Raw genomic sequence first — 20213 nt, forward strand, 5'->3', positions numbered from 1 at the left:
AATATAGGGTCTTTTCTGGAAGCACAGGTAGTCTACCTGCTCCCAGGAACCCAACGTGCCCTAATAATCATGAACAGGAAGCAAATTTTGATCATAGGTTCTCAGTAGTTAAGGCAAAATGGTCATGCATCTTTTTAAATTTTTTAAAGATTTTTTTTGATGTGAACCATTTTTTTTTTTAAGTCTTTACTGAATTTGTTACAATATTGCTTCTGCTTTATGCTTTGGTTTTTTGGCTGCAAGGATGGGAGATCTTAGCTCCCTGAGCAGGGATCACACCTGCATCCCCCACTTTGGAAGGTGAAGTCTTAACCACTGGACTGCCAGGGAAGTCACTCACCCATCTTTTTAGATTATTTTACTCTGGAATTTACCCTTCTAAATATGTCCCTCCTTCACCTCAAAAACACAGACTAAAAACATCTGGGTCAAAAATTTGTCCAAGGGAGCAAAAAGTTAAACAACTCAACATTAGTTAGAACATTTGGTTTAATATTTAATCAAATAAAGGAACTTGGTTTTTAACAAATTACCTACCTAGCCGTACTACCTGCTAAGTGAGACCATGGGGCATATTTTTGTCAGCACAGAGAACTGCAGACTCTCAGGATGCATCATGAAAACTGCAGGTGCTTCTGTGGAGGTTTTGAGACCACTTACCAGGCCATAGTCCATCCTAGGATGGTAGGCTACAACCTCCATAACCACCTTCTGTTGTGAAATCTTCAGAGTCAGAGGAAAATGAGGGTCAGAGCCCACACCCTGTTGTAAGGCTTCTTTTCTTGTATGGAAAAATGAGTCATGGCTGCTCATTTCTTTTCCTCCCTTCTCAGAATTCAAAGATATGTGCGATATCCCGGGCCAGTAAGCAGCTCTTAAAATGCTGCTCCAGGAAAAGCCTTTAGAATTACAAAGCCCATGGAGCTGCCCAGGGTCTGAAGGGCTCCTTCCTGCCCATTCTTTCCTGGTCACTTCAAATTTCAGAGCCCACAGACTGCCAGAGGTGATGAGTTGTAAGGGAGCAGAGCCCCTTCCTAAAATGGTTGATCACATGACAGCCCTGACCGCAAAATTGCTAGTAAACACAGGTTTTCCCTAGCATTTGGTGACATATTTTTTTCCTAAACATGAGTGTTTCTTCTGAACTAAATTTAAACAGCTTACTAAATTGGGGCATTTATTTTTCTAAAGACAACAAATACCATATCATTGTGAAAACCAAACTATATAGTAAAGCTCAAGGTTAAAATAGCAGATCATTCTAGGAGTTAAGACTACAAAACTAGATCAAAATTTTGATTTGCATCTCAATGAAAAGAAGATGACAGGTGATATTTCATTACCTTACATGGTTAACATCACATCAGATTTCCACTCACAAATTTCTAGACTTCTCATGTTCAAGGTTTATTTTTTATCATTTGCCTCATATTTTTAGATCTCAGAAAAAACTTTTAATTCACAGAGTTATCACTTTACCTACCAGAAGATAAGCTGACCAACTCAGTCTTTTTGTACTTGTACAGTCTTTGGGTTTACTTACATAAGAGAATCACAAATGTGACTATAAAGAGGCTAGTGATTTAAATCAGCCTCACCAGGCTTGCTTATGTTGGAAATAAAAGGGTTTATAAATTTACAAGAAGGCTACTTGAAGGTTGACAAGAAGTATATACTTTACTAAACTAGGCCTTCCATTTTCACCTGCTGAAAAAGAGTCCCTTTGCATGTAGGGGTAGCACGTGGTCAGCAAGACAACACAGGCTGGACTGGTGAGCCGAGCCACTCACCAGGGCCTTGGCGTTGGGATTAGCTTTCTTGTCCAGGAGAACCTTGGCCACTTTGTAATGGCCGCAGTGGGCAGCGACGTGCAGGGCGGTCAGGTAGTCATTGGTGACGTCGTCCACGGGAACATTATGCTGGAGCAGAAGCTGGACACAGTTTAAATGATCACCCTGTGTAGCCATGTGCAGTGGAGACAGTCCATTCTGGAACACAGAAGAAAAGTGGAGTTGACTGTTTTATCTTTCATTTGCAAATGGGCCCCAAAAAAACGTAGTACAAATATGAACAGATGAAAACCCTAGATTTACACATGGAAATACCATCTCTTTTTAAAAGGTTTTACGGCAACTGTTTTGAATTGCAGTTCCTTTCCAAACTAGTCCTCCCATGTCTTACATCAATCAAAAATAAAATTGCAAAGATAATTTCTTTCTCGAATTTAAAAATGGTGTGACATTTGGCCAGTGGAAATCTCTTCATGCTATCAAACTGTAAATGAAATGTAGACAAAATGATAATACTATCAGGAAAATCTTAAGTCTGGCTATTTGACGATATAAAAGAAATGATTATTAGTTGGGACGTATTCTGGTTATTCAGAAGATAAAGAGTCCTCAGCTCTTTTAGACATGATGTATTGAAGTGTTTACTGGTGAGAGAGGGTTCACCATGAAACAGTGCATGGATATTGAGGTCCAGGGAGCAGTTGCTGGTGGAGAGCAAGCACATGGCCCACATGCTGTGAGTCAGGAAGCTGACTGATGTGCACTGAGGGCTTTATTTTGCTATTTTTTCTGCACATGTTTGAACATTTTGTAATAACAAGATTTTCCATGACTTGAAAAGATAAAAACAGTGCAAACTGCACTAAGGGCCACTACTAATTGCATCCCCAATGAAATGGAATTCTGACTGTGTGGGTCACAACAAACTGTGGAAAATTCTTCAAGAGATGGGAATACCAGACCACCTGAGTTGCGTCCTGAGAAACCTCTATGCAGGTCAGGAAGTAACAGTTAGAACTGGACCTGGAACAACAGACTGGTTCCAAATAGGAAAAAGAGTACATCAAGGCTGTATATTGTCACCCTGCTTATTTAACTTATATGTAGAGTACCTCAGTAGAAATGCTGGATGAAGCACAAGCTAGAATCAAGATTGCTGGGAGAAATATCAATAACCTCAGATATGCAGATGACACCACCCTTATGGCAGAAAGTGAAGAGGAACTAAAAAGCCTCTTGATGAAACTAAAAGAGAGTGAAAAAGTTGGCTTAAAGCTCAACATTCAGAAAACTAAGATCATGGCATCTGGTCCCATCCTTTCATGGCAAATAGATGGGGAAACAGTGGAAACAGTGTCAGACTTCATTTTGGGGGGCTCCAAAATCACTGCAGATGGTGACTGCAGCCATAAAATTAAAAGACGCTTGCTCCTTGGAAGGAAAGTTATGACCAATCTAGACAGCATATTGAAAAGCAGAGACATTACTTTGCCAACAAAGGTCTGTCTAGTCAAGGCTATGGTTTTTCCAGTGGTCATGTATAGATGTGAGAGTTGGACTATAAAGAAAGCTGAGCACTGAACAACTAATGCTTTTGAACTGTGGTGTTGGCGAAGACTCTTGAGAGTACCTTGGACTGCAAGGGGATTAAATCAGTCCATCCTAAAGGAAATCAGTTCTGAATACTCATTGGAAGAACAGATGTTAAAGCTGAAACTCCAATACTTTGACTACTTGATGTGAAGAACTGACTCATTTGAAAAGACCCTAATGCTGGGAAAGATTGAAGGCAGAAGGAGAAGCGGACAACAGAGGATGAGATGGTTGGATGGCATCACTGACTTAATGGACATGAGTTTGAGTGAACTCTGGGAGTTGGTGATGGACAGGGAGGCCTGGCGTGCTGCAGTCCATGGGGTCGCAAAGAGTCAGACATGACTGAGCGACTGAACTGAATTGAACTGAACTATTTAAGACTGAAAAGGATAAAATAAAGGCAGGGACAGACTGGTATTCACTAGATTGATTTTTATTTGCTAATTCTATATTACTAATACTTATTATTGACGATCAATTTTTAAGAAAGATCTAAATACAGCACATCTCTTCTCACATTAGTGTAGAAAGGACAACTTTTCCCTTTTCCATCAATCTGGTGCCCCCATGTGTTTACGACAAGGAAAGGCAAGCCTCTGACAAACTGGCTAATACCCAATTAACTGGGTTCAATGACAGGTCATCGTAGACAGTAAGTAACACATTCATTTAGATTGCTGAGAGAAGGCATGAGTAGGGTACAAGGTAAATAAAACCTTTAAAAAGGCTTAGCATGACACTTAGCATTCAGTACATGTTTCTCAATGAAGGCAAAAGCAAGGTATTAGATAGATATCAGTCTTTTCAGGCATGCTTCCTTTAAATGTGGGGGCAACATGGAGCGGCCTGGGGAAATTTCCAGAGAATCCAGTTATCAAGAGAGGCTTTAGTAATTAATGTAACCTGGTTTAACCTATGTGGGGGGAAAAGTGACAGTAAATTTAGTTTCCAAAAAAAATCATCATCACTGAACTTTGAAAATAATGATATACTAAATATGCTCTGATGATTTTTGAATCCTCTGGGCCAAGTTAAATTCCCCTAATTTATTTATAAATAACATAAAATAACAGTTTAAGGGGGTATAAAAGCAAGTTTTCCTTTGACCACGCTCATGGCGTCATTCACACACCCCGTCATGTATTTTAACTATTTGTGTTTCTTGAAAGCAAGAGTTTCATGGGTTAAAATTTCCCCATACTGCCCAACAGAGAGCCTTGTATATACAGAAAGAGCTCCATAAATAACTTTGTAAATTTAAAGCCTCCATACATGGCCAGTCAATCAGGATATTTCTGCCTAAAAAATTCCACTTCAACATCTTGAACCAAAGTAGAAACCAAGGTGCAACAAGGAATGGGAACACTTCTCACTTGAGATACTGCCACCCACGAGCATATGCACTTGTTTATTTCCTGCCAAAAATCCCTCTGTTTTGTGTGTTGATACAGCCTTAGAGGAAAACAGGAAGCAAAGAAAGAAACAAACTCTGAGAGAACAAATGACTTGGTGAAGATTAGAAATGGGTGGCAGTGTCACAAAAAGAAGCAAACTCTCTAAGGATACACAAAACCACCACCTCTGAATGGGTAACTTATAGGTCACTGGGGAAGCACCAGAAAGAAACACCATCTGCCTTGTGGAAAGGGGCCTTATTATGTATATATAGCATCTCATCAAGCTAAAGACATGGGTCCAGTGTGATGGTTTTTCTTAGCTCAGAAAGATGGAAGTCTTGAAGATTTAGAGAGATGGTCTTAAAGTTCAGAATGCATTCATCCACTTAATATTTATTTGACAAATATTTGGTGAAGGTCTCCTAGGTAACAGGTGTTGATTGAGGTGCTTGGGGAATCACACTGAATATAAGACAAAGTTCTTGTGTTCATTTCGTTGAAGAAAGAGATAGCAAACAAGTAAAGAAACTAAGAAGATCTCTCTGAGAAGATGACATCTGAGCTGAGAAATAGGTGAAGACTGCAGAGATCTGGGACAGACTGAGAAAGTTCAGTCTGAGGGAACAGGAAATGAGAACAGTCTTAGTGTATTATAGGAAGTGGAAGGAGGCTGCTTGGCTGGAGATGGTGAGGACCAGAGATGAGGCAAAGAGGTGGTCAGATTCTGGGAAGGACTTCTCAGTGTAGTGGGCGTGGGGACTTCTGGATAAACATGGTAGAAGTGATGTGTGTGTTTATCCATCCTTTCACAAGCTCCACTGAAAAACATGAACGGAATTAAAAGACAGAATCCATGGGGCACACACACATATGTGTGCAGGCATGCCCACATGGTCACACAATGGGAAAGAAAACAAAAACTTATGTGTGATGTCTACAACTTTAGAATATGAGAAGAGATTTTAAGTGTGTTAGCTTATCCAGCAGAAAGGAGAAGGCTGACACCTAAGTGCCTGGTGAAAGGTATAATCTGTGGTATGCTGGTAAATGTCTCATGATAGCTCTATGAAAATAGGTAGTGTTTGCCAATTTACACTATGTAAAGACCTCTACACTATGACCTATGTCAAGCTATCAACATGGTGTTACTGAATATGGAATTAGGAAGAGATGTACATAATAGGTTCAACCATGTGGCTCCAGCATACTACAGCGTAAGTGAAGAGAATGGCTTTACCTCCCAAATGTTCAAAAGGTGTCAGCATGGAAACGTAGTACCTTGGGGGATAAAGATGAGGCTTGGCACCAAAAGCTTGATTGGTTTGTCTGCCTATGGAACTGTCAGGTCTATTGGTCCTTCCAACCCAACAAAACCAAATGACTTCCCCACTATGCCTTGCAGGAAAGCAGGAATTAAATCTCTGGAGATTCTGGACTCTGGGCCCAGGGTTGAGCAGAGGGCAGTGGTTAGGCTCTGATTCAGAACAGGCACTCAGAATAAGGAAGAATCCTAGACATTAGGGACCTCTCTGATCCACCTGAAAGGAGCCCTGCCTGTGGCACTGATGGGGCGAAACTCCCATCACAAAAGAGAGAGACAAAGCCAACAAAGAGATAAAAAGAAATCTGAGGAGTTAGGGACAGATGAGAGGTGAAAGAATTTAAAGAAAAGTCATCTTAAATGTTTTCTGAAAGGCAACAGAATGTATTGCATCCGTAAAACAAGAACTGGATGCTTTAAGAAAAGAAGCTCTCAGAGAACAAGGAAATGTTCTTGCATATTAAAAACATCAAAAATAATCAAGATTTCTTAGGAAAAAAAGCCAAATACACAATGAGATGAACAAGAGGAGGAGAAAGATGAGACAATGATTTGCTTTTTAATTGTGCCCATATTGCTCTGATAAGATGAAAATTAATTTTAAAGAGAATGACGAAAATTAATTCGAGACTTTTTAGGCAGGAGGCTGACATGATTTGGTTGATGTTTACATAGGCACTCTGACTGCAAAATGGGAACAGGATTAGAAAGGAGCAGGTGGGGAGGTGAGGGACAAGTAAGGAAATAATTACAGCAGTTTAGGAAGATGATGTAGTTCAAAGATAGCAGTTGGATTAAGAGAAGATAGACATGGACTATGTGAAAGGAAAAGGAACAAGTAGAATAGTTTAGATGAGAAACACTCAAAAGTCCAAGATGTCATCACGTGCAGTGAAAAAGGGTGGCTGCTTAATTCTGTTGGATAATTTCTCCAACGCTTGCAATCAAAACCCTGTGTGATGAGTGATAAAATTGTTCAGACAACTTTGACCCTGTCCATCTTCACTAAAGTTGAGTAAATAGTTGAACAGAGTGCAAACAGGAGAAATATGTGTTTTGTTGTTGTTCATGTTTAGAAATTACGGCTCCTTATAAAGCTTAATATAGCTTCAAAAAGTCACTAGTTTGATTTGTAAAAACAGCAATGACTCTGAGGTAGTTTGTACGTCCCCAAATTTATTTACAAATACTCTCTTTTTCAAATACTGTTAAATGGTCTCACCATTTAAAAAAACTTAGAAGACACTTAGTAAAACATTATTTTTTTTTAGGTAATCATCATGTTTTCCTTTTAGATATGTCAACTGTTCCAAAGGCCCAAGGTGTAATCTTTCCAAAGTTTCCAGCTTTTATCACTTAAATAATACTTTGGTGTTTTTTTAAATAGTCTGTGAACTCTCAGGAAATAAACTGAGGGTCAGGAGAAAAGGTGCCAGCACCCAGACTTCAGACTGTAAATCTTACAGTCTTTCTTTTCCCAACAAGCAATCATTTCTGACCTATGAAAATTTCATAGAATAAAATCAAACAGTAAGTGTTCCTGAAACAAAAACAAAAGTTAACATACACACACATATGTCTCTGTGGTAGAGTGTGTTCCATCTGAAGGCCTCATGAACTCAAACTTGATCTTGAGGATCTCTAAAGATTTGGTGCAGAGAGCACAGTAATTGCTAAATTTAAACTACAGCAAATCCTATGTGATTGGAAGGTTGGGTGAAATAACCAGGCAAGGGATTCAAAGCTAAATACAGTGTGATCCTCTAACACCTGGGGAGAAATTACCTTGGTTTTGGAGAGAATGGGGGCAGCTCGATCGAGCAGCATCTCCACCACCTGTTCATGGCCACTTCTAGCTCCACAGTGCAGCGGCGTCAGACCATCCTATCAAAAAAGGCAACATTTTCAAATACATTTGACGGGAAACTCTATGAATGAGTATATTTCATCAAGATTCAGCATGGCATCCAAAGTGCTGTGGACCAGCGAGCTTCAAATATTTACTCATGTATCTCATAATATAATTCTATTTTTTCAACTAAAGAACTGAATTTTTCATAAGTTTAAGCAGTGGTCAAGTGTGTAATTCCCTGAAAAGTTGACAGTTAAAAATGTAACTGTTCCACTACTCTTTTGACTATCCAATGGAATCTAAGTACTATAAATAATTGTATATCTACCATTTAAAAAAATACTACAAACTTTTCAAATAGGAATTTGTAACAGGAATTTTACATTGCTCCTTTTTGTTCCTGCGTGTCTATTTCCATTTCATTTCCCCCATATAATTGTATCTTCATGTAATACAATTTTATGCTTGAGTGTTTTTTATTGATTACCATATCATACTTCCCTGCTGCAAAAAAACATAAATCTAAATTTTTAAAAAGTTTAAAGACTTCCTGAGAACACAAGCCTTTAAGTGTCAAAAATAAATCTCCTGATTGGAATTATAATTATTTAAACACAATGGATCAAAACAGCAATACATTATAAATTTTATGATTATTAAGCAAGAGTAACAATTTATCAAAAATTCCTCTCTGAATGACATATGTTTTTTCAGTTTATTGATAGAATGAGACAGGGTTCAGCATCAATACTTTCCCAATTTTTGTCTTTATAAATGTTAGTGCTGAGACATCTTGTCTGCATTAATGAGTAGTTGGACTTTTGTTTTGGCAGTACCACTAATTCTCTAAATTCCTGAATTACATGCCAAAAATCACTTAATAACCTTGAATCAAAGATTTTTTCAATGATCCATCATAAGACCACTTCATTAGGTCTTTTCTGTTAGCAGCAATAGAAGAATTCAATTATCTAAGCACCAGAAGCATGTAATTCTTAACAGGACACCAGTGATCTGAGCTCTTCCCTTCACCTCAGAGGTTTTGCACCGTGGGGCCTCGTGGATTACAGTTAGAGTCAGGGCCTTTCTTTAGGACTAGGGGAGAAGGGCTACTGTATTATATAAAAAAAAAAAAGGTGAGACAGGAGAATTAACAGGGAAGTGAGGAAGTGGAAATTTATTCATTTAAACTATCTAAATGGCTCCAAATCATATGGAGAAGTTTTCACACATCTTAGTTTTGTTCCCCATCTTGAAGATTCCTGCTGTTGACACTGAATACCTACCCTAAAGATAGCCATATTTTAAAATTCGTCAAAAGTTGATTCAATATATTCAAGTCACTTTCTAGACTATGTGAACAGATCTTGTAAGTAAGCCTAATTATCTAATACGCAGTCAATAAGGTACAATCCTATTTCTAAACTACTAGCCAAATCTCAGTACAATTAAAATTCCTTAAAATATGAGATTTGAATCACAAATATGATACGAGTTGGACTGTATATTCTTTGAACATATTTAAATATTCCACCTTTTATGCTAATTTAAAACACTTGCTCTTCTAAAGCAAACTAAAGCAATATAATAATAGTCTTTCAAGTCAGAAACAGCATTTTCCTAACAAAATAGAATAAAATAAAATCTGAGAAGACATTAAAAATATACCATGAAGGCAAATGTCTTCCCAGTAATGTAAAATCTGAAAATAACTGAAGAAGAAATAATACAATAATCACATCTAACTTCTGACACACACAAAATTCACATTCTCTGAATGTGATTGTATTTTAATGAACTAAATAAAAGGTCAAATTTGATTCTCTGATTTCTCGTAAGTACACTCTGGATGACAGAATACACGTAGGCATTTTTAAACTGTGGTCACACGCAAAACTATTCATCCTTGAAAACTCATTTATCATTTTCAAAGAAAACTCATTTATATCTTTGAAAATGATCTTCCCCCAAGCAAAATCCTACATACTGACTATAAAGTGTTTGGCTACCTAAGAGAAAATCTATTTCAACTCCTTAATCTTTTGAAGTACATTGTTCCTTATGCAGACAGATATAATTTTGCTGACTTCATCCTGTTAAAAACGTTTTAATCATGGAAAGACTTCAAACATATTTCAGACTAAAGTAGACTGAAAAGTGTAATGAATCCCTAGGTACCTGGTGGACAGCAACAACAAATGTCACTTTGGCATCCCCATTGATTCATCTCTATCCTGACCTTTTCTTTTTTCTTGTATTGTTTTGAAGCAAATCCAAGACATTGTATCATTGTATATCATTGTATCCTTACAACTACCACTACACAGAAGGGTATGACCTTTATTTTGTAAATGAAGACTCTGAGGTTCAAAGAAGTTAAATGACTCATCTAAGGCATAACAGGCTGAATTCAGCAAGAGGTCAGTGCTGGCTGCAGGACAAATAAGACATGTCTTGGTAGTAGTTATTATGACAAAGCCTCTCTGCTCAAACTTTCGGACACTCCTTGCCTTCCTTTACATTTTGCAGCTGCTACTTCTGATCTCTGGTGTTTATGTATTAAAAACTCATAGAATCTGGGGACTCAGCCAGGAAAGGCGACTTTTTCAGTCGTGTCAGAGCTGTGAAGGGCTTTCCATTCTAGCCACTGCTTGTTTTACCACCTTGTTTCAATGATAAAGTCTGCAAGTTCCGCAAGGAAAAACCTCATTGGTTCCTAGTTCAACCTGTGCTTCAGAGCTACCTGAAGCACAGCTGGATCAACTGCAGTTTTACTTGCAGTGTTTTAAACACTGATTGCGAATGTCTAACTCTTTTGGATCTTCTGCAAATTTGCTCTGTAACTTTTCACAGGTGCATGGTTCTTCAAATAGCCAGAAGCCCAGCAGGAGAGATCCCTTTCAGCAGGAAGCTGTCTAAGATGTCACGACTATCTGACTGCATAGACAGTGCCAGCCTGGCTGCTGGGACAGTCACAGGTCAGTGGAAAACTAGTGCCTAGAGTTAATGTGAGATCTTTAATTAGTACCATAGTTTATATAGTCACGAAGACCAACAGGACTGGCTGATCCACACTGAAACGGAAAAGTATAAGTCAGGTAGTGATTCACAGTTTTGTTTTTAAAAAAAAAAAAGAGCTGGGATTGACATTACTTAATATCATGTTTGGAGGACAAAAAGTAAACATTTAAATTTTGAACTAATTTCTTGGGCTTTGAAATAGATGGGACATCATTCACATTCCTGAAGCACTGCTCTGATGATACCTCTGTGTTCATAATGATCTTTAATAACTGATTCAGTCCTCAGTGAAGTCTAAATTCCTCAGGTTAGCATTCAAAGTCTTCCAATCAGTCGCTGTTACACTTAACTTTTGCCTAATCCCCTTCCCTTCCACCTCAATTATACTCTTTGCAGTCCCTGGCAAAAGCCTCTCCTGTTCTTGTTTCTCTGCTTTGTGTGCACTATTTCATGTACCCCAAACTTCCCTTTCCACTTTCACTGAGATCCAAACCTTATTGTTTAAAATATAGGTTTTCTTTGAAGGCTTATTCAAAGGGAGACATAACCATTTGACCATCAGGATTCCCCTCATATTTTATCTGAATCTCTTTGTGGGAAACTATGACATTTTGCTTGGTATTTTAGTTATTTGTGGACATGTATTATCATTCCAATGATTTTGTTTCTGAGGACTAAGTTAATGGCTTAAAAGGGATACTTGAATCTTACAGAGAAGTTAATTCAGTAGCATGTTTATGAAAGTTGCTTAATAAAAATGACTGAGTAAATGAGAATGAGTGGGTGAATGAATGGGCATTTAGGCTAGTCTTTTAAAGATGCTTTCTAGTTAGCTGCTTAAAAATTCCTTTCCTTCTTATTCTCTATGTTTAAGACTAGACTGATTTTATACCCTAGAAGTGCTATTAAAATACCTTATTGTTCCAGAAAAAATAAAATTCTCAATAGATAAGTGACTTATAAATTGGAATTACACTGAAGAATATGACTCAGTCTTTTAGCATTAAGAATAAGAAGGTAAGACCATAAAAAAGAACGAAATAATGCCATTTGCAGCAATGTGGATATAACTAGAGATTATCATACAAGTGAAGTAAGTCAGAAAGAGAAAGACAAATACCATATGATATCTCTTTGCAACCCCTTTGTGACTCTTTGTGACCCCATGGACTACACAGTCCATGGAATTCTCCAGGTCAGAATACTGTGGGTAGCCATTCCCTTCTCCAGGGGATCTTTCCAACCCAGGGATTGAACCCAGGTCTCCTACATTGCAGGCAGACTCTTTACCAGCTAAGCCACGAGGGAAGTCCAAGAATATTGGAGTGGGTAGCCTATCCCTTCTCCAGCGGATCTTCCTGACCCAGCAATCGAACCAGGGTCTCCTGCATTGCAGGCTGATTCTTGACCAATTGAGCTATCAAGGAAGCCACAGAGATTATCATACAAGTGAAGTAAGTCAAAAAGAGAAAGACAAATACCATATGATATCACTTATATGCAGAAACTAAAATACAATATAAAGGAACTTATCTACAAGATAGAAACAGACTCATAGACATGGAGAACAGATTTGTGGTTGCCAGCGGGGAGGTGAGTTGGATGGACGGATGGAGTTTGGGTAAGCAGATGCAAACTATTAGATATAGACTGAATAAACAACAAGGTCCTTCTGTATAGCACAGGGAACTATATTCAATATCCTGTGATAAATCATAACAAAATAATATGAAAAAGAATATGTATGTATGTATATCTAAATCACTGCTGTACAACAGAAATTAACCTATTGTAAATCATCTATATTTCAGTAAAAAAAGAATCAGAAAGTAAGAGAAATATGAGGATATTTGCTCTAATTAAGGTTCCCCCTCCTTTTCTATTTCAGGACATTTTAAGCTTTAAAAAAAGAGCTATTGTGGATATTGTGTTTTGTAACACAGCAGTGAACTGGTTTACATAGCAGGGAACTCTTTTCTTTAAAATTAGAGCAATGTTTTTTCCAATATAAGGATTCTTATCCACTCCCAATGCCTAGAAATTTACAATCAATGTACAGTGTTACTTTGAATGGTCCTGGACCAAAAGCAGTCCCTCAACCATATACAACAGGATATAGTTTTGACCTCCAATTGAAAAATGCTTGACAAAGGCAATTCTTGGGGCTCAAGCGAGGCTGCCTCAAGATAGGCAATATATGCAGTTGGACAGGAGAGAAGGAGCAAGGATGTGGAGTTGCCATAGTAACATTATGGGAGGGAAATGAAATTGCATGGGGTTAGTGATTTTTTTTCCAATTCCCCTGATTTCTAAAGCACTAACATAATGAACAAGTATCCCCTTGGGAAGAATTCTGAAGCAATGCAAACTGGCGAGTCTAGATCTCATATTTCATTTCAGTGGCAGTGATCTTATTAGTGAGGTAGGGAACAGCACTTCACTGGCTAGACAAAAGGCTCTCTAGTGTTAGACAAAGAGCAAAAGCTTGCACACTCCAAGGTCAAAAAGATTTTCTTTCAGGTCTAGCTTTTCTGAAAAGCACAGAGTGGGACATTAAAGCATCACACTTAGGAATACTGAACCCAGAAAATATCCTTAACAAGTTGAACTTGCTCAAAGATAATACTGAAATGACACAAATTCATGACTTGGGAAATACTTTGAGAAAGAGACACATTTATTTTGATTAGTATTCTCTAGGTGCCTTTCTATTTTTCCTTTTTTTTTTTTTTTCCTATTTTTCCTTTTAAGCAAAAAACATACCCAAGAGAAGGAAAAGTAAATCCTTGTCATGGGTATAAAATGGGATATGATATTTAACTGAAGATTAAAAATAATGAAAGAAAAAGCAGGTAGTACCTAGGACAGAAGAGTTATAATGATAGCCAGAGAGAAATTGAAAGGCACTGGTTACATTCTAACAGTCAAGCTATTCTCATACCTGTATTTTTCTCTAAAAATTCTGACTGTATCCTCATTTTGTGCATGTTAGAGATCTGTAGATTTGGCCTGAGAGGAAGTGAAATAACATTTTTTGAAACTGCTCTATTGTCACAGGCATTTTATATTTGCAATCTTACTGAGTTTTTATAACAACACAAGAGAAAGGCATCAGAAGTTGCATTTATAGATAAGAAATTGCTGCTCCAAGGATTAATGTGCCTACCCAAGGTCACATGCAAGTTCACATTAGGACTTAGACTCAGTTAGACTCACGTTAGAACTTAGTTCCTGCATCAGAGGGACTGGATCTCTTCTACTGCAGCAAGGAATCTCCTTTTAACATCAAGAATTCATTTCTGCCATTTATACACAGGAGAGAGAAATATATCTTTCTAGCGCTCTTCCCTGCTGTCCTGCCATACATTCTATATGTTTAGAATCAAACTAAAATGAGGTAGAATTCCATGTTGTTCTTTCTACTTAGAAAACTAGAGCTTTCTTTCTGAGCCAAGAACACACCCTTATAATATTTGTTGTGTATTTTTCTACTTTCTTCTGTGTGAGCTTTTTCGGTCTCTTCTTTCTTATCTTCTTTTGGGTTAACCGAGTATAATTTAGTTTTCCAGTGACTGATTCACCATATATATCATGACAATCTCTTCCTCTGCCTTTTTAACTAAACTCTTTCTTTTCTTTCCTGTTTTTAAAAGTGGTGTTCCTAGAGATTAAAATAAATATCCTTAAATTATCACAGCCTAAATAATATTATTAACTATATTATATAGTAATAGTATTTGTGTATTATGTGTTGTTATATAATTTCATGTATGAGAATTCTACAATATTATTATTTCATTTATATTAGTAGTTTCATATTTTGTGCTATAAACATATATTTAACTTTTAAATGCATTATAAATCTTATAACAAATTGATATTTTTATTTAAACAGTTTTTTAAAATTTTAAGAAAATAAAAATAGTTTTTATCTGATTATTACTTCTAACTCTTCTCTGCTTTATATCCACATTTCTTTCTAGTATCATTTATCTTATGTCAGAATTAAGAATTTCCTTTAATATTTCTTTTAGTGTGAGTTTGATGGTAACAGGTTATCTCAGCTTTTGCTTATCTGATACTCTCTTTATTTTACTTTTATTATGGAAAAATACTTTCACTGGATATAAATTCTAGATTAGCAGACACTTTTCAGTGAGCACTTTAAAGATGTTCCGTTGTCTTCTGATCTCCAGAGTTTCTGACAAGAAGTCAGATAACATCTCTTCAATCGGCACTATTTTATGACTATGAAATATTTAATAGTTTAAGAATTTATTCTTAACCAAAGCAATCACAATTCTGGAAATATAATGGAAAGCAAAACTCAATACCAATATTTATTTTTCCCCTCATATTTAACCTGATAAATAGAACCAGTTGCATTTCTGGGAAAGAAAAAAAGTGTTAGTTGCTCAGTTGTGTCTGACTCTTTGCAACCCCATAGACTGTAGCCCACCAGGCTCTTCTGTTCATGGAAATCTCCAGGCAAGAAAACTGGAGTAGGCTGCCGTTCCCTTCTGCAGGGAATCCTCCCGACTCAGGGATTGAACCCAGATCCTCCTGTATTGCAGGCAGATTCTTGACTGTCTGAGCCACCAGGGAAGCCTGCATTTCTGGGAAAGGACAGGCTAAAATTACAGGACATCTAAGTGTCTCCTGACCTTTTTCCAGACTAGTAAGAATTTAACAACTGACAGATTTGAGATATTCTGAAAACCCTTTATCCACTTGCATACAAATATAAATCAGTTGGATGCCATTAACTTCAGGGAGCAAAATTATATCGTCACAAAGTGAAAGTCACTGAGTTGTGTCCGACTCTTTGTAAGCCCATGTACTATACAGTCCATGGGATTCTCCAGGCCGGAATACTGGGGTGGGTAGCCTTTCCCTTCTCCAGGGGATCTTCACAACCCAGGAATCGAACCCAAGTCTCCCACACTGCAGGCGGATTCTTTACCAGCTGAGCCACAGGGGAGGGAAGTCCCATATTCCCATTATCACAGGACTAGTATAAAATCAAGTAAGACATTTTGACAAACGTAACATTAGGAAATATATCTCATATATTCAGCAAATACTTATTAAACATCTAGCATGTGCCAGGAAGTGTACTAAGTGCTATAGATACTAAGATGAACGTATGTTTCCGAGTGTCAAGGCGTAGCTTTGGATGTAATATTGTAGTAGTGGGATTATATGGAGAGGTGGGCAGCGGTACCTTGTTAGAAAGGCTGGAAGCTGGAGGAGGAATGGTGAGAGCAGCAGTCTGGGAACCAGAGTATTATTATTACTGACTCTACCTGGAACTCCTGAATATTCTCTGAAGCACCACATACAAGCACAGTTGCCTTTATTATTGGATTGAGAAGAGTCAGTGAAAGGAAATGGAGAACTCAGAAGTTGGCACAAAGTTTTAAACCGGTTCTAATTTAGAATCTAATTTAAATTGGTTTAAACTCAGAAGTTGCCAAACTAGTTTTAAACTGGTTCTAATTTAGGTCCATACTGAGCCTCTGATTTGACTGTGAGCTGATGCGAAGGAAAATAAAAATGACAATAGACCATCCACTGCAGTCTCTTCCTTTAGAAAGGATGCAAATACACATGCTAGCTTTGCAGAGAGCAAGAATTATATAGAAATGGCAGCTAACTTAAGTAGTCATTCTTAGCAATGCATTTCTATAAGGAAACAAATTAGGATGCTACATATAGATCAGATTGAAGCATTTGCCTTGATATGTGTACATGTCTCAGCACATTTGCCACCACCATTACCTCCTAAATTATGTTGTCATTGTTCTGGAGAGACTATTAAAGCTCTTCTGTCATAGCAACTGTCGGCGTATACAATACAGGATTGTTAACTACGGCCACCATGCTGTACACTAGATACTTGAGCTTATTCATCTCATAACTGATAGTCTGTACTATCTAACCAACAACATCACCCCATTTCCCCTACCTCTCAGCCCCCGGCAACCACTATTCCACCCTCTGTTCCATAAATTCAATGTTTTCAGATTCCACATCTAAAAGATACCACAGAGTAGCAATCTAATTTATTAAGTCATCAGTGATTCTCTTTTTCTGGGACTCTCGTGATAGGTAGATTGTTTTCACTTAATGGTGTCCCATAAGTCCTGTAGGTTTTCTACATTCCTTTTTATTTTTTCTTTTGTTCCTTTGATTGGATAGTTTCAAATTGGATAGATCAATTTCTTCAACTTGGACCAGTCTACTGTTGAAGCTGTCTACTAAATTCTTCAGTTCAATTACTGTATTTTTTAAAAATTTTTTAAATTGGAGAATAATTGCCTTATAATGTTGCACTGGTTTCTGACATATGGTTTCATATGGTTTCTGACACTGGTTCTGCATATGGTTTATGACATAATCAGTCATAAATAAATATGTATCTCCTCCCTCTAGTGCCTCCGTCCCCTCTCCCATCCTACCCCTCTAGGTCATCACAGTCACTGTTATTTTTAGCCCCAAAATTTGTTTGGTTGTCTTTTTTGTGTTTTCTATCTCTGTATTGAACTTCTTGAATAGTTTGTATTTTTTCTCCTGATTTTGTTAAACTGCTTACCTGTGTTTTTTGCAGATCTCTGAGCATCTCTAGAACACTTATTTTGAATCCTTTGTCCAGTAAAGTCAGTGAAAGTTTACTGTGTTCCTTTGCTGATGCCATGTTACCCTGATCCCTTCCTGATCCTTGTAGCTTTGCATAGATGCATTGTGCATTTAAAGAAGCAGTCATCTCTTTCAGACTTTATGGGTTGTCTTTGTTATGGAAAGACTTTCTTCTGGGTGGGAGCATGCTGGAACATTCTCTAACATGCATCTAGTGGTGCAGGGTCTCAAACACAGGATTGGGGGCTGATGTCTCATCTGTTCATGCTTCGGGGGTGCACAGCGTTGATCACAGTGACTGCAAGGGCTGGTGGAGACCTCATGTATCTCGGGTCCAGTGGCTCAGGACCTGGCAGGCAGTGGTGGTGGCTGAAGCTGGTGGTGTATACAAGCTCAGTTGCAGGGGCCAGTTGCAGGTGCTTATGTAGTTGCAAATGCTGATTTTAGACTTACACAAACAAGTATGGGCAAGGGCCAGCTGCGAGGGTCTGGGCCAACTGCAGGCACACTGGCAGCTGTGGGGTCCCTTGGCTGTCAGCATTCATTGCTGTGGCTGCAAGGTCTCACCATGGGTGCACGCCGTGGAGGCTGGTATTGGCCATCAGGCTGGAGGCGTGCAGCTGTCCAGCTGGAGGGGTTCCTTGCAGATGAGCCCGGTGGTGCAGGTGAGTGACAGGAGATGGGGCTAGGCCGGGCCCACAGGAGCTGTGGAGGCCCTGGTGTGTGCTGTGGGTGCAGGGTCTCCCCAGGAGCATGCATGGCAGTGGAGGCTGGTCATGAGGGTCTGGTTGGGAGCGTGCACGTGCTGAGTGACGGAGGCCGGTGACTAGAAAAAGAGCCAGGTTCAGGTCCACAGGCAGTTGTGAGGGCCTTGGCTGTTGGCCTTCCATTCCATATTGAAGGATCTTGCCATAGGTATAGGCACAGAGGTAGAAGCCTGTGATGAGGGTCTGGCCGGCAGTGTGCAAGGGCACAGTACAGAAATGGGGGTCACACACAGAGCTCGAGGCTGGTGTCGTGTACTTGTGGGGCCACAGAGGTCTGCGCTGGCTGCTGCTGTGGATCCTGAGCCCCAGCAAGGCAGTGGGAGGTGAGGAGCAGGGAGGGGATCAGACGACTGGTGTCCGCGAATGAGAGTATCCGCGGGGCAAACCCAGTGACGTCTACAGGGGTCTGTGCCGGCTGTGCTGGCTGTTGGCCACTTAAGGGGGAAAGGTGGTGGGGTCTGAGAGCAGGTCACAGGGAGCCCCAGGCATCCCCTCCATGTGGCTGGCGCTGGCAGCCCCTGCTCTGTTGCCCTGCTTCTCCCCATCTCTATTTACCTCAGCTTGGCCAGCCTCTGGTTGGGTGAGACCCAAGTGGGTCCTTTGCTCAGTTTCCCGAAAGGCTGGGGAGGCTGGTTGCTCACCCCATTCTCCCTTTCTTGGTGAGGAGAACTTCCTCCTAGTTGGGGAGGCTCACCCTTGGCCCCGAGTAGCACTGGCCTAGGAGATCAGATGCTACGGGCAACCTTTTTGTGAGTTATTTTCTGGTGTTTTGTTTCTCTGTGCTGCTGAAGTTTCTTCTTATATATATAAAAAAATGCATTTATTTATTTGGCTGTGTTAGGTCTTAGCTGCAGTACGCGGGATCTTTGATCTTCACTGTGGCATGCGAAATCTAGTTCTCCAGCCAGGGATCAAACCTGGGCCCCCTGCATCTGAAAGCGTGGAGTCTTAGCCACTGGACCACCAGAGAAGTCCTTGCTGCAGTTTCTCCGTTGGACCCCTAAGCTCTCTCCGAGCTCTTATTGATAGCACATCATTGTCTAATTGTTGATCTCTGTGGGTGGTGGGGGCTGGGGTCTCCTATTTCACCATCTTGGTCACCTCACCCCAACATATATCACCACCCTTACTTTCACTGCAAATAATTATTCTTAAAGTTACAACATCCAGTGCCCCAGCAGTGGGGAAAGTCTGTGAAATCATTGGAACAACTCACCATCTGTACTGAGATGGAAACTAAGACTTAGGAGGATGAACTTTCCTAGGGTCAGGATTTCACTTGCTAGTTACACTTAAGACTAGAGATCAGGCACCAGGGTAGAAAAAATTCACTCATCATGCTTTTCCAGCTGGTCAGGTCTTGCTCAGATCCCAACCTAAATCACTCTGACTACAATTCAAGTTTACTTCCCTGATTGAAAGGACAGTAAGAGTCTGCTTTTGAACCAAATCCTTTTTTGATTAGCAACACAAGCACAGAACACAGCAAGCCAACGAGGAAGTCCCTTGGAGTGTGCTGAGTAAACTCTCTAAACCTAGGGCATTGGTGTGTAGCAGGTCAGACTGTTGATCCAAGGTAGCTACACAAGTAGGAAGTACCTGGCAGGAAGTAGATGGGCAGATAACAATATTTATTTTATAAAGAGCTACTGGATTGAATCATTAAAACTTGTATTTATTAAAAAAAAATTGGTTTCTGTTTTCAGGCTTGTCCCTAGGGCTTTCTGAATTTTATGGTTCCCTCCTTTTCACCCACACACTGAGTCACTACTCAGTCATTTCAGCAAGAGAGAAGGGAAGCTTTGAGGAGAACACAAAATAGTTGACATA

General features: G+C 39.2%; 1 protein-coding gene across 1 annotated transcript in view; it reads right to left on the bottom strand.

The window, feature by feature from the left end:
* ANK3 (ankyrin 3) overlaps nucleotides 1-20213 on the bottom strand; it is a 366098-nt gene that overhangs the window by 174678 nt on the left and 171207 nt on the right. Inside the window, exons 9-10 of the mRNA XM_065922389.1 lie at nucleotides 7890-7988; nucleotides 1791-1988 (exon numbers count right to left, since the gene is read on the bottom strand). Of these exons, the coding sequence (XP_065778461.1) occupies nucleotides 1791-1988; nucleotides 7890-7988 (297 nt within the window). The remainder of the gene's footprint in view (nucleotides 1-1790; nucleotides 1989-7889; nucleotides 7989-20213) is intronic.

This window comes from Muntiacus reevesi, chromosome 2 (assembly GCF_963930625.1).
Source record: "Muntiacus reevesi chromosome 2, mMunRee1.1, whole genome shotgun sequence".
Lineage (NCBI taxonomy): Eukaryota > Metazoa > Chordata > Mammalia > Artiodactyla > Cervidae > Muntiacus > Muntiacus reevesi.